This window comes from Branchiostoma lanceolatum, chromosome 7, assembly GCF_035083965.1.
Source record: "Branchiostoma lanceolatum isolate klBraLanc5 chromosome 7, klBraLanc5.hap2, whole genome shotgun sequence".
NCBI classification, from domain to species: Eukaryota; Metazoa; Chordata; class Leptocardii; order Amphioxiformes; family Branchiostomatidae; genus Branchiostoma; species Branchiostoma lanceolatum.
The window spans coordinates 12,014,963-12,028,319 of record NC_089728.1 but is presented as its reverse complement, the minus strand read 5'-3'; the positions used below and the strand labels follow the sequence as shown (position 1 = coordinate 12,028,319).

The 13,357-nt window shown below is 40.5% G+C and overlaps 3 protein-coding genes across 4 annotated transcripts; 2 read left to right on the top strand and 1 right to left on the bottom strand.

Annotated features, from left to right (window-relative positions):
- Positions 1–342: 342 nt before the first annotated feature.
- Positions 343–2,381, top strand: LOC136439343 (transmembrane protein 70, mitochondrial-like). The gene is made up of 2 exons (XM_066434716.1): positions 343–550; positions 937–2,381. The coding sequence occupies exons 1-2, from the start codon at positions 533–535 to the stop codon at positions 1,741–1,743; spliced, it is 825 nt and encodes a 274-aa protein (XP_066290813.1). The 5' UTR covers positions 343–532; the 3' UTR covers positions 1,744–2,381.
- On the bottom strand, positions 1,753–7,397 carry LOC136439344 (uncharacterized). Of its 2 annotated transcripts, none has more exons than XM_066434717.1 (7): positions 7,122–7,397; positions 5,640–6,624; positions 4,430–4,606; positions 3,663–3,812; positions 3,339–3,401; positions 2,900–3,028; positions 1,753–2,757 (listed from the first exon to the last, which is right to left on the bottom strand). In XM_066434717.1, the coding sequence occupies exons 2-7, from the start codon at positions 5,758–5,760 to the stop codon at positions 2,717–2,719; spliced, it is 681 nt and encodes a 226-aa protein (XP_066290814.1). In that variant the 5' UTR covers positions 5,761–6,624; positions 7,122–7,397; the 3' UTR covers positions 1,753–2,716. The 2 variants fall into 2 exon arrangements, with proteins under 2 accessions (XP_066290814.1, XP_066290815.1); XM_066434718.1 differs by having other exon boundaries at positions 2,900–3,025.
- A 1,385-nt stretch (positions 7,398–8,782) lies between these two features.
- LOC136439342 (cytochrome b5-like) lies at positions 8,783–13,136 on the top strand. Its single transcript, XM_066434714.1, has 6 exons — positions 8,783–9,030; positions 10,136–10,172; positions 10,657–10,748; positions 10,939–10,965; positions 11,370–11,410; positions 11,922–13,136. The coding sequence occupies exons 1-6, from the start codon at positions 8,896–8,898 to the stop codon at positions 12,004–12,006; spliced, it is 417 nt and encodes a 138-aa protein (XP_066290811.1). The 5' UTR covers positions 8,783–8,895; the 3' UTR covers positions 12,007–13,136.
- The last annotated feature ends 221 nt before the right edge of the window (positions 13,137–13,357 follow it).

Sequence of the window (13,357 nt, the reverse complement as noted above, 5' to 3'; positions counted from 1 at the left end):
CATCCAGGAATTATTGAGTTATCGTGTTCACACACACACACACACGAACGCTGACGAAAACATAACCTTCTCAACGAAGGCAACAACCAATACAATAAGTTTGTCCCGGCAAAGCACAATCTTTCGGCTATCCGGCAAGTGACAGTCAAAGGCATTTATACATTAGACAGATATTTTGCCAAAAAATTATGACGACGTTTTTTTGCAAAACATACGTGTTTTGACATGAGTGGACTGTTTCACTCGGAAAAAAGGACCATCAAACTTTTTACTGATATCTAGATGCGTTTGGAAAAGCTCACAGACGCAATACCCCTCTTTGAACGGAAAATGGTTTGGTCTGTTCCCGTATTGCATACTGGGACTTCAAGATGGCTGCGCCCATGTGGTAAATTCGCCCCGAGGTTTTTCAGTTTTTTGTCTGCTACATGCTGGCGGTTTGTGAACGCGAGGACACATCCTAACACCTGGATTAGACGCTGTACAAACTGTAGAACATCAGGAGTTTGCGCTGGTGACGATTGCATCCAATATGGCTGCTTTCTTGCAGGTGACATATCTTGATTTTTGTTTGTCACACTAAATTATGTTGCAACATACTTTGTAACCACTTACATCTTGTAAAATGTCACAGGTTTAGTTACTAGTATTATGATAGTACAGTACCAGCAATGAAATAGCATTATAAGCAGAGCTGTTTGCAGGTGTTTGATGTATTTAGTAAAACAAGGTTGTCTGAATAGAGTGCAATCTTTGGCCATGACATTTTCAGATCTCTTTAATTTATGTAACGTTAATGTTATAATAGTTTGCTGAAATATTCACTTGGTATAAAGCTTACTATATAAATTCAAGCCAAATGAATGAAATGTAAGCTTCATATATGGTTAAAACTTTCGAATTCATTATGCTCATGCATTACGTTTATCATTTCAGGCTCTGAGGTCATTGGTCCAGGCACGCCACCTGTCCAGAATTTCCCCTACAAGAACAGTTTCCACATTGTTGTACAGAAACCATGTGATAAGCTGCCATGTCATGAACCCAAGTGGAGCAGCACGGTGTTTGAACACATTGTCAAGCAGCGTTCACCACAGACACCTCTTCGGAGGGCTGTCTCTGCAACAAGTGTTTCTCAACAGCTCTAGAACCATCACAACTTCGAAGCAAAACTGTTTTGATCTGTTCGACCACGATGCCCCGAAGCCCCATGAATGGGAAACGCCGGATGGCCGCCTACTGTACAAAGGTGCCCTGGCTAATATTGTTGTCAAGGTGAAGTTTTTCTCCTACTCAACCAGTCTTCTCGGCCTGTCGTTGATGACCCCTATCTTCTGGAACGGAGGTGTGAGTCACTTCAACGTGTTTGCTCAAGTTTTCATCTATCTAATGAGTATGGGATTCATCCTCGTGACTCCAGCGATTCTGCACTACCTATCAAAGGGGTATGTAGTAAGGATGTACCACGACGCTGCGAAAGACCAGTACACCGTGGTCACGTACAACCTGATTCTGAGGGAGAAGAAGAAGCAGTTTCTCCAAGAGGACGTGAAGGTGCCAGAACTGAGGAGGATGTTCACAACTTTCATGGCAGGGGGAAAAGGGTACCTGGTAGATGAGGCATCATTCTATCGTTCCCAGGACTTTGATCATCTCATGGGATATGACAAGCCATTTGACTTTGACATGGATGTCCCAGATGAAGCAATAAAGAAAGAAACAGGCAAAGGTAAAGATGCTTGAAGAGCAGTCTTGAGAGAAAAGCTTTTTACTGCATCAAGAAATTTATAATGTTTTCTTTTATAGTTGGCAACTTCACATGCTGCATTTCAGTATTCATCATGTGTATGACAATGTTTGAAAGAATGTAGCAATTTCACTAGCGAAATTAGACTTCCATATTTGCATATGAATACATGACTGGAATGTTATAACAGACATTGTTCTCAGTTATTTTGAATTGTAGTGTATATCACATGCTGACAACCCCTTGTTTTGTACAACTTGTACCCTTAAGACAATATAATAAGATCATTGTACTGTCCATTGTTTTAAATTGAATATTGGAGATTATTACTACTTCCCTTATCAACATATAGTTCTTGAGAAATTATTGTTCTGATAGTTGAGAATGAGAAAAATAGTATGTTTTGTTTTTATCTGTTAGTATATTTTCCTACATCACATTCAAAATTGTACATGTACTCAATACTAAGCAGCTTATGCAAATATCAAATTCACTTTAAGATGTTGTGTATTGCTGAATTGATATACAATTGATTACAGCGTAAGCACTTAAGTTGTTAACATTATTTTGAATCCTCAATACAATCTTATGTTCTTGAGGGAAAGGTTCCATTAAAGTGTTTATGACACCAAAATACGACATTTTCTTATTATCTGTAATAGAAATAGTACTATTCAATGAATATAAATGTTTACAACAAATACACACCCTTCTGATGTTATTCAACATTGAACCATAAGAAACCATACTTCCAGCTTTTGATTTTTCTCTGATAATTACAGATAATGACATTAATCAGTGACTTTACTCTCCTGATGACATCACAATGAACACGACAGCGGGTTTGGAACCTTACACCACGTCTTGTGAAAAACATTATTTGATGAGCAAACAGTGCTCAATTATCGTGATTACATTCAATTAAAAGACAAAGCTGAGTTTGCCTCTAGCTCTGCTACCCAGTCTGAACTAGAAATCCACTTCAGCACTATGATAAACTCTGGATTCATCTGCAATATAAAAAAAGGAATTATGTTACTGACATATCATCTTTGTCATAATTTGATTTGATGTCTTTTCAAACTTAAAGTGATGCCCATTACCCTACTATTATTACTCTTCGTGTCTGTATACATTATGATGTGTACTTACCATCCCGTCCTGAGTGTCGGCACATGGCACGACACAACAGCGCCAGTGCTGCCCCAGCCAGCATCCCCCCCACCCCTGCTGCTGCTGTCATCAGGATTACTGTGACCAGTTGCACTCCGCTTGTACCTGCTTTGTGAAAGAAATTGTATATCAAAAAACATAGCTTTTACTCCTTATGATTGTCAACTCTATGATATTTATATCAGTTAATTATAAAGGTAAAAATGGTATGGAATATCGATCAAGTACCTTACACTTACCTTACACAAACCTACGATGATTTACAACTTCCTTGCCCACCGATATGTAACATTTAAACCGGTTTACAGGATAAGCTTTGGTCAGACAGTCAGCGCTTACGCTTGTTCTTGTAAGAATCTTGTGTTGTTGAGAAATTAGATTAAAAAGTCACCACTTAGTTCATTGTTGAGGACAATACCTGTATAGCCTTCCATGTTGTCCCTTCTGGAGATGACATCATCACTTTTCGTCGTAGTCATCCCTATTGAAAAAGAATAGATAAGATGAGAGAGAATTTTCTGTAGTCTGGTAATGTGTTTGCTGTATCGTTTCCCTTGACCTCAGCAAAGTTTGACTGATGCTTGCATTTCGTAAGTCATTTGGATGATATGGATGTTGCGGTGTGGAGACATGGGAGAGCCTTGTTTACATGTACGGCTTATAAATCTGTCATGCGTTTGTCAGACAAGATCAGTACAACCCACGTGAAAGGGTTCCAATGACGTATGTGCTCACTGCTCACCGTCAACTGTTAATGTTTGTCTGGCTGACGTCACCGGTGAGTCAGAGGTCGCCAAGTTTCTAACACTGCAGTAGAACTGTCCGGAATCTGTCCATTTTACGGATGTTATACCCAAGTCAGTCCGCAATCCAACCGCGGAGGTTGCTCCAACTAAGGGACACAGCAAATGTTAAACACTTTTGAAGAAAAAGAGAATGCAGTTTAGTTACACCCTGTGCAATAATGTTATGTCCAGACTTTCAAATTCCCGTTGATCATAGGCCGTTGCACTTCCAATTACGAAATCAAGGGTCACCTGAGTCAAATCCAACTTTGATCGCTGAACGGTCGCTTAGCAATCGCCGTCTAGTGGAAAGGGAGCTTTGATACCAAGCAGATATGTCGATGTCAATGACAGTATTCCAAGGGCAAAAACAGAGTCGGTAGCCAATAAAACTGATTTTCCCCTTCAGTGGATACTGTCATTGCCACCGATAGAACTTGCTTGGAGATTAGAAAGGAGGCTTTGGTGAACACTTGGGCACGAACATTGGCGCTTATAGATCAATCTAGTCAACACAAAGACTGTAAAGACGATTCTGAACTATCTAACACTCAATTCCCTATCTACATGTAAGACACCAGAGATACAATGTTAGAAGTGGACAGTATCAGTTGCACAATTCGCAGAAACAGTAAAATTTATCTTGCAATACTTGCCGAAGGAAACAAAATATTTGCCACCAGGACAATTGTTAAAAGTTTGAAATCACTTTGACAGCACTTACCGAGAGAAACCCTGCCGGCGAAGCTGTCTGCTGGGACGATAGCGGCACCTGAAGTGCTGGTGTACCGGAGAATCACCTGTGCGCCCCGCTTCCACTCCAGGACATACTCACTCGGGATCGGGACGTCACACGGCAACTGCACGTCCGAGCCCTCCTCTCGCCTAATGGCCGCACAACCTGGTACAAAAACACACTTAGGTTTCAACATAACAGGAGATAATCGCAGCCCAAGAAAGAGATTTTAGGACAGCTAGTGGGGAGCCAGAATGACCTCACCATGTCCCTGTTTATTATGGATATCAGAGGATGCTCCTTTGAGATTTCTTTTACAAATATCCAAGTTAAAGGACAGGCGAATGTTTTAGGTTTTATAGTCGACTTGGATCCGACCCAGGACTGTGCAAGGAGAGCCCTAGGCCACCAGGCAGCGTTTTCCGAGTAGGAAAAATCCACTTGAGCAGCCCAAAGCTCCTCACACACAGCCCCCGTGTATAAATCGGGCCTTAGAGTTTCATTTGCACGATCTTCCACTCGAAGTAGAACGTTATCAAAAATAAGTGTGAAAGTATTTGAAAATCGTAGAGAAATGTTGACAAGATAATGCGGTGATTTTCATATTTAGCTAAGATCTACCAATGACATAATGTGGCTATATTTGCCTAGGGCAACCAACCGATACCTGTGTAACGTTACAGGTGTCCGTGATCTGTTGCGACAATGCACCAACAGACTCGGTTGTAACGTTACACCTGTCTTCGTCTTGTTGAAACAAGCCCTGTGTTTTCACATCCTATCCTGTCTATTGACACACGTACAGACAGCGTTTTATGACGATGCCCAGGTGTGAAAAGCCGAGGGAGGGGAGGGGTAGTACTGTTTTGGAACTATAGAGTATAACTAAGTGTACAATTGAATGATGTATGTCATTTTAAAAACTAGCTTTCCGTTCGCTAAAGTTCTTATCGCTACAATTGATGATAATCAGAGCAATAATGTGTCAAATACACCTGGGGATGAACCACTTAAGATCTTTGCAAATTTCCAGTTTGTCAGAAATATTTGCGTTTCAGATGCTACTGGCTTTCCTCGCACATAAGTACACATCAACATGACACACACGCGTGAATGTTACTATTTGCTGTAGCTCGGCATATCATCGACTTCAAGATAAATTTCAGAGGTAACAAATTATAGCAGAAAACAAACTCACCTGAAACAAAAAATGCAAACAAAGACAGGCACACGGCTCCCTGGTGTCCTCTTGATGACATCTTTGGGGGAAATACAATGAGCCTACTTCTCTTGAAGACGCCAGTAACTCGGTCAAGCATGTCGCTGCCTGGGGCCCAGAACGGCTACTAGTCCGTCCGGTACAGGCGCGCCTTGTCAGACGGAAGGCCCCTGGTACTGCAAATTTGTTCCGTCGTTTTTCTTGTATCTAGTCTTTTGATGAAGTCTTTTGACAGTTAAAACTGTAGACAGTTCACTTCAGATCTATACAACCATTCCTAACCTTCAAAGTTATACTTTTTTTAAATAATGCTTCCTTGTCAGGCGCATTTTTGTTCACACATGTAATAGATCGTAAAGGTTCTAAGCGCAGCCCGCAAGATGTACGCATCTGGGTATAAGATCACATAGATAAAAAAGACATTAGATCTAAAGGGATTATCTAGTTATGACAATCGATCCTAGAGCGCATGTCCCACTCAGTAAATAATAAAATGAATCTTACAGTGACAATTCAAGCTATTGTTTCAAGCTTTATTCAATTCAGGTGCATAATGACAGCAAGATGAATACATTGTGTCTAACATTTACAACATTCTAGTACAAAGTGCGTGACTGTATGCTTGCACCTAAGAAAAAGAAAAGAAAAGCCATTACCGAGTGTATCAAATCTGGTGCATGCCGGTGGCGACTTAGTGCTAGTGGTTCTGATGTATCGGTGGATCCGAACTTCACATGTACAGTTATTCTAATTCGTACATTGTTCCGTGATGACCGACAAATTTCATTTTAATTGTCGTCACTTCTGCTTCCACGGATCCGTTTGGCCAGCAGCAGGTCCCTGGGAACGAGTCGCCGTGGAGACTTCTGGGAGCAGAGCCGCTGGTCCTTCCAGGTCTGTCTGAGGATCGCCAACATCGCCTTTCCCCTCGACATGTCATGGAGGCGCTTGAGAACTAGATTCCCTGGTAATACATAAGCGGAAAGTCATAAAGAAATAGATATTGTTCATTGACCTGTTACTGGGATGGTTGAAACTGAGGTGTTTACACCTGTTTAGATGCCACGCCCCTCCATCGTATCATGTAAATCCATCTGGATGCTGCATTGTATGATGCTGTAATTATAAAAAAACGCGGTGCGATTGAATTAGAAAATATTCAGTGGTTTAAAAGAAGATGGGCAGTTGAAAGGCGATAAAAAGATTTACAAGTGATTATGTGGGCAGACTAATAAGTTCTTTTATTCAGATTTGGGTCAGAAGCTGGTGACATTCTGGTGTTAGTTTCTTTCTTTTAGAGACCAGACTCTGGGAAAGGTTATCTGATACGAATGCAGTGTTATCACTGCGCCATAGAGGATTTTCTCATGCCTAACAAGCTATTAAGAGTAAAAGAAGATAAAAAGGAAACCGACCGCGAAAGACATCGAGCTACTGGTGATCTGGTCGGGAAATACTCGCCTGGTCTATATCGTCCTTTCCTGATCCCTCTTTTCGCCGCACATGTCGCCAGGCGAGTCGACTTTCTGTCCCCAGTCTGTTTCCGCGCCGACTGGACACTTGGTCTGACCATGGTCCTTCAAGTACAGATAAACAGCCAGTCGTGTTTGCAATTTCAAGACAACTCGGCGGAAGAACGCATCGAGCTCAGTCAACTCCTCGGACCGAGAGCCAACCGAAATGAAGTTAGATCATGGCAAAGATCAGCCGCAGCGCCCGCACCTGTGAAGATTTCACCATGTGCAATACGCCAATAGTCTGATTTGATATCTCAATCAAGTTAAGCGCCCTTCAAACTTCGATCAGCCCACTAACTGAGCCTATATGTGTACTTCTCGCCTACTTAATGAAGAAAACCTTATACAAATGTACATGTAAGCATTGGTCGGTGCACCGCGGATCCGCAGAAAAGGACTTTACAACAGACCTGAGTCAGCTTATGATGTGACCTATGTGACAGAGACTGTCATACTCGATGAGGACTGCTTAGCTATAGCCGATGATAGACCTTTCAAATGAGGCCAAGTTTGGCATATTCGAAGACGCTTGTGAAAAAATCAAGGTTACGGCTATTTTGAACTTAGGGTTAGCATTCATTGCACGTTTAAGACCTTAAAAGATGCATAACTCCTCAAGAACGCAAGATATCCCAAATCTGTTTTCTGATTACATGTTCTGATCAATAGACCTTTCAAATGAGCCCAAGTTTGGCATATTCGAAGACGCTAGTGAAAAAAATCAGGGTTACGGCAATTAATGCTAACCCTAAGTTCAAAATAGCCGTAACCCTAATTTTTTTTACAAGCGTCTTCGAATATGCCAAACTTGGGCTCATTTGAAAGGTCTATTGATCAGAACATGTAATCAGAAAACAGATTTGGGATATTTTGCGTTCTTGAGGAGTTTCGCGTCTTTAAAGGTCTTAAACGTGCAATTAATGCTAACCGTAGTAGGGCTGATGTGAATTTGGTCATTTTACCATGATCATGATATTGACCGACGGAGGCCACATATACAATGGACTACAGATATATAGATACTGTAGTCCCCTTTCCTAGTCCCTCAACCACATAACGGTATCAGTACTAGCTAGATACCATTCCGTAGATGGAAAACACCTTTATCAGTTCGTTTACCTTGGGGGTGGACATTGATTTATTGGCAAGAACCACCTGTTTATAACGAAATCAGCAACGATTTACTGAAGAGCATCAATATATTGTCGTCGTAAGGGATGATTACTAGCTGAAAATTATACATGTTACAAGTCAATGGGCCTAAGTCTCCAAAAGCCGCCGTACAAATCTAAATTTATCTTTAATATCGCACGGGATAACCCGTTTTCTTCACCCCCCGTATTGCTTGATGGGGTATTCTTGTGACCCGAAGCATGTGACTGACCTTCAGGCAGCTAGGAGCAAACCATCACTAATGTGGGGGAAATCTTTAAGTATTGGATGCAAAAATACGCCATTTCATGGTGTAAAGAGGCCAAAAATTTGGTAAACGTGCTATATACTGTACATTTTGTAACAATTGCATAGAGAGATTTGTGAGTCACATGAGCTATCAAAGCAGCAAAACTTTCTCCCCGACGAATGATTCCTGGTTTGTCCCAACTGTAAGGGGCGGTGGACTGACCAAGTCGGGTGAGTTGAGGAGGCCGAGCGTAAATTTCAGACAAAAAGCGAGGTCAAACAGCGTGGAAGTTTCCAGACTCAAAACCAGCACAACTATGGGCGAGGAAAAGAAAGAACAGCCGGACTTGAAACAGTTGTCGCAGGAGGAAGTGGAGAAGCACACCACCGGCACCTCTTCATGGCTTGTGATCCACGATAAAGTATACGATGTGACCAAGTTCTTAGAGGAGGTAACGCGTTTACAGTTTTACACACACCGGTCGCTGTCTTTGCCAAGTCATTAACATCTGTTAGAAAGGTTATATCCTCATACTACGTATTGGTCGACCTTGCAGTGTGACTAATACCACAAAAAGCCTCTTTAAAAAGTTGATTTATTCCACTGAAACATACGACGTGTAATATTTGTTTTGTGGGAAATTTATATAAAGAGTTTCATAGCGTGTAGGGGAGGGGGGCATGGAAATTTTTTGCGTAACGTTTTGCACATGCGCGATATGTTATAGTTTCTAACTTTTTTATGTCTATCGTTGGGAAACCTTTCTACTGGTCAAAGGTGGCTCGTGGAGGCAAAGAAGGAACAGAAAGCCCAGTAACCATAGTTCTTAGGTTTGGTCACGTCATACACGTCCACCAAGTAGACCGAGAGGGCGTTGACCCTGTTTGACCCCTCCAGCATATGTATTAGTCATCTCACGTTTTGCTATATAGTGTAATGTTTATAGTGTACTCTAATTTTCCGTGATCTCTTCGCAAGTCAGAAGCTAGCCATCTTAAATATGTAACATCTCGTCATCTCAGCAAAAGTGAACCTTATCTTTTGTCCCAAGTCCATATTCCAAAGATTCATTTAAATATATAACTAGGAAAAGGTGATAACCCATAGGAAGGTCAGGGTTGCTACTGACTCCAGGGTTGGACATATCCAGAAAAAATTCACTTGCCCTATAGTATAGGGCATCCGCTTGCCCAATCAGCACTTTTGCTAGCCTTGGGCATTCCAGCTAAGGGACTTGTCCAGCCCTGGAGTCTCTCAAAGTTCAAGTTGAATGAATCTCATTATCTTAGTGGAATGTTTTCTCGTGAGAGTGTTCCATGCCTGTCTCTTTTTATCCAGTTTGAGACAGAACTGATTTGAGTTAGATACATGTTATCATCACTTGTAAAAGTGTTATACATATATTTGAAGCTTTGATTTTTTTGTTAGAACCTAAAGGCGGTTTCTACTGTAGAAACATATCTCTTTTAAGTTTAACATTGCATGAAAAGAGCCAATAAGAGGGACATTTCTGCATGAATTTTTCAGAAAATATATTTGTTTTAACTCCTTTGCAGCACCCAGGTGGAGAGGAGGTTTTATTGGAACAGGCAGGTGAGAAATCCCCTTTTTCATTGTACTTGTGTTATTTACTTTTGAGTGGTGCCACTGTTAAGGTAAATAGACTGTTTCATATCGATAAGAGAGAGAGTACTGTATGTTATATGCACATTAACCAAGCATTAGTTTGTTGATTGCATTTGTCCTTCACCTCACTTCAGGAGAAAATATTGCATAATATAGGTCATAGGTTTAAATTAAAAGGACTTTGGAGCCGGGGATGTTTTGTTCAACTATATCCTGATACACTGCACTGGAACAAAGTGTACTAACAACAGTATAAATAATGCTTATTATGTGCTGAAGTTTTAGATATTTTTGAATGTCAGTAAGGAGGATAGCCAAGGTGATAGGGTTGGTCAGGATTTAGATTGCTCAGCTTAAAACCTGTCTAACACCCATTGGTCATTGTAATTATCATTCCTATCATCTTCAAAGAATGTGTGATTGAAATTTTCATCCAAACTTGAACATGCAGGGAAAGATGGAACAGAGTCTTTTGAAGATGTGGGTCACTCGGAGGATGCCCGTGAGCTGATGGAGAACTACCTGATTGGTGAGCTTCGGGATGTAAGTATCCGTTCAGACTTCAAAACTTCATCCTTTTGTAGTGGCATTTCATTTATTTATTGATACAGGGAAAAATACACTCGGGCAACAAGCCTGAAGTCGTTTTTTTTTTACTTTCCTTGCCAGATTTCTTTTCACTTTATTTCATGTGTAATCTAATATTGTCTCTTACGGTTTGTGTTTGCCACAGGAGGACAAAGCATCAAACAAATATCCAGTAAGTTCCTTTCTCTGATTGGTAGCACTGTTGAGGGGTAACCATCAACAACATGTGGTTACAGAAAAAAATGACAGAGGTCCTTTGCGTATATCCAGTGTATTTGTAAATGCATGGATATTTGATTATTATTTATGTATTTTTTAAAAATGTATATTCTGAGGTATACAGATGGTAACGATTAAGGGTATGTCAATAGCTGCCTGTGCTATTCAAAATTTGATGGAATGTTTTGGGATGTAACAGATTCTAATTTGTGCCCAGCCCCCTACTACAGTATCAGAGGAATGTGTCCTTGGGAAAGTGACATTGAATTCCAACCATTGCATCATTGGGTTCATGTTGTCATGTTACTTTCTAAGAACCTTTAAAACTACATGAATGTCTTGTGTTTCTACCCTCAGGAGAAGCGAGACATGTGGAAGTCGTCCGGCAATGGCAGCACGTAAGATATGATCTTCATCTTTTAATCACCTCACTGGTTAGCTGACTGTAGCTGCTAGAAGTCTTGTGCCCTTGGCAATGATGAATTGTCCCTGTAGTAAGGAACAGATAGATGGCAGGGATACGCTCAGAAGTTCAAATGGAGGATGGGTTGGAGGTGGGACGCATGCTCATAGAGTGAAACACACTCACAAACAAGCACACATACCACATGCACATGCATGTACACCACATGCACATACACACACAACCACACACTTAGGTAGGCCCTTGTAACTCTGTACCCCTTGTAGCCACCAGAATTACCAGATACATGTATCATGGGTATTTTAGCCCAAATGAAGATTGAAATATTCTTACTAGGTTATCACAAAGATAGTTTGTAACAGGCACAATATTTTCAGACATACCATATATGTATTCTTTTTTGTTGTTTGGGGTGCTCATTATTGTATCAGAATGCAAAACTAGTGGAATGTTAACTCCATTATTTCTCTAATTTATGTCCACAGTCCCTGGGCCAGTTACCTTCTCCCTGCAGCCATTGCCATTGTTGTGGCTATAGCCTACCGCGTCTGGGCAGCCAGCTCCAGCTAAAATCCACCATATCAACACACCATGTTGTTAGGTCCAAACATCTCCAGATTTTCAACCCTGTAGACCATCACAGTCTTTCACAAGTAGCTGACTTCTCCCCAGCACTACCATTGTAAACCTGTACTGCACTGTAATTGCCTGGCTATGTTGATTCAATCACCTTTTCGTAATTGGGAGATCCACATGATAGCAAAACTTCTGTAAAGAGTACATTATCCTGTAATATGTATGTACCTTGTAGAAGATACTGATATACAGTTACCAGATGACCAGCCAATGTTTTACCTGGTACCATTTGTGTAACCTTACATCAGGAACTAGGCTTCAGCAATGATCATGGATTGTTCCCTTGCTGTGTGCACTGCAGTAAACTTATGATGGGGTGGGTAGGCATTATTTCCAAAATTCAATAAAAAATGTACCCTTCTATGAGCCACTTGATTTGTTTGACAGGCAACTCTAGTCAAAACCTTGTACTCTTGTATGAAAGGGACCACTCCCATATTTTCACCTGTGGTCGCCCCTCTTCCTCACCACAGGTTTCACCTGGCACATCATGATATTCCTGGTACACAGCATCATGCCCAGATTCTGCAACATTGTTGTTGTATGCTCATTCCAGCAACATAATTATTAATTAATAGGTTTGGGCATTTAGGTGTCAAGTCTCTCAACCTTGATAGCTGTGCTCTTGTGATTTGTGAAAAATGTATTTATGGCAATGACATAACCTCCAGAGGAAAAAATAGTAATAACTGTAGGATGATTTCACTTCTTAGCTAATGACATTTTATTACAGTTAGATATAGGCCTTTGTTGAATTGGATATAGAGAACATGGCCCTACTATATTATGCTTTTTTAACTTCCCTTACAGTAATATGTTAGTTCAGTTGTTACAAGAAATAGCCAAATATTCAATTATAGTTGGTGTGATATTTGAAATTAGGTGGGCTACTATTGAGCAGACACTTTCTTTGGTATTTTCAAGAAAGGGGTGATACAAATTTTCTGGATTTCCTAAAACTTGAGTGATGATTGTGGGTGTTTACTCTTCTACTGCCTTTTCTCACTCTGTTAACACCTTTGATGTAATAAAATTTAGAGTGATAAATTGAACTGATAACAGAACTGATGTGGTTTGTGGTTTTGTTTCACTTAAAAAAGAAATACTTAAAGCATGATACATGCATTTATAAGTGCGACATGTGAACCATTAACAACACTTAGAGGATTATCACTTATATTAGGTGTGCATGTTTATTGTCTTACTTGATATTTCATTCAAAAAAGATAAGTATGATACTTAAAACATAAGATACTTAGAATTGTGACACAAGAATACTGAGGTT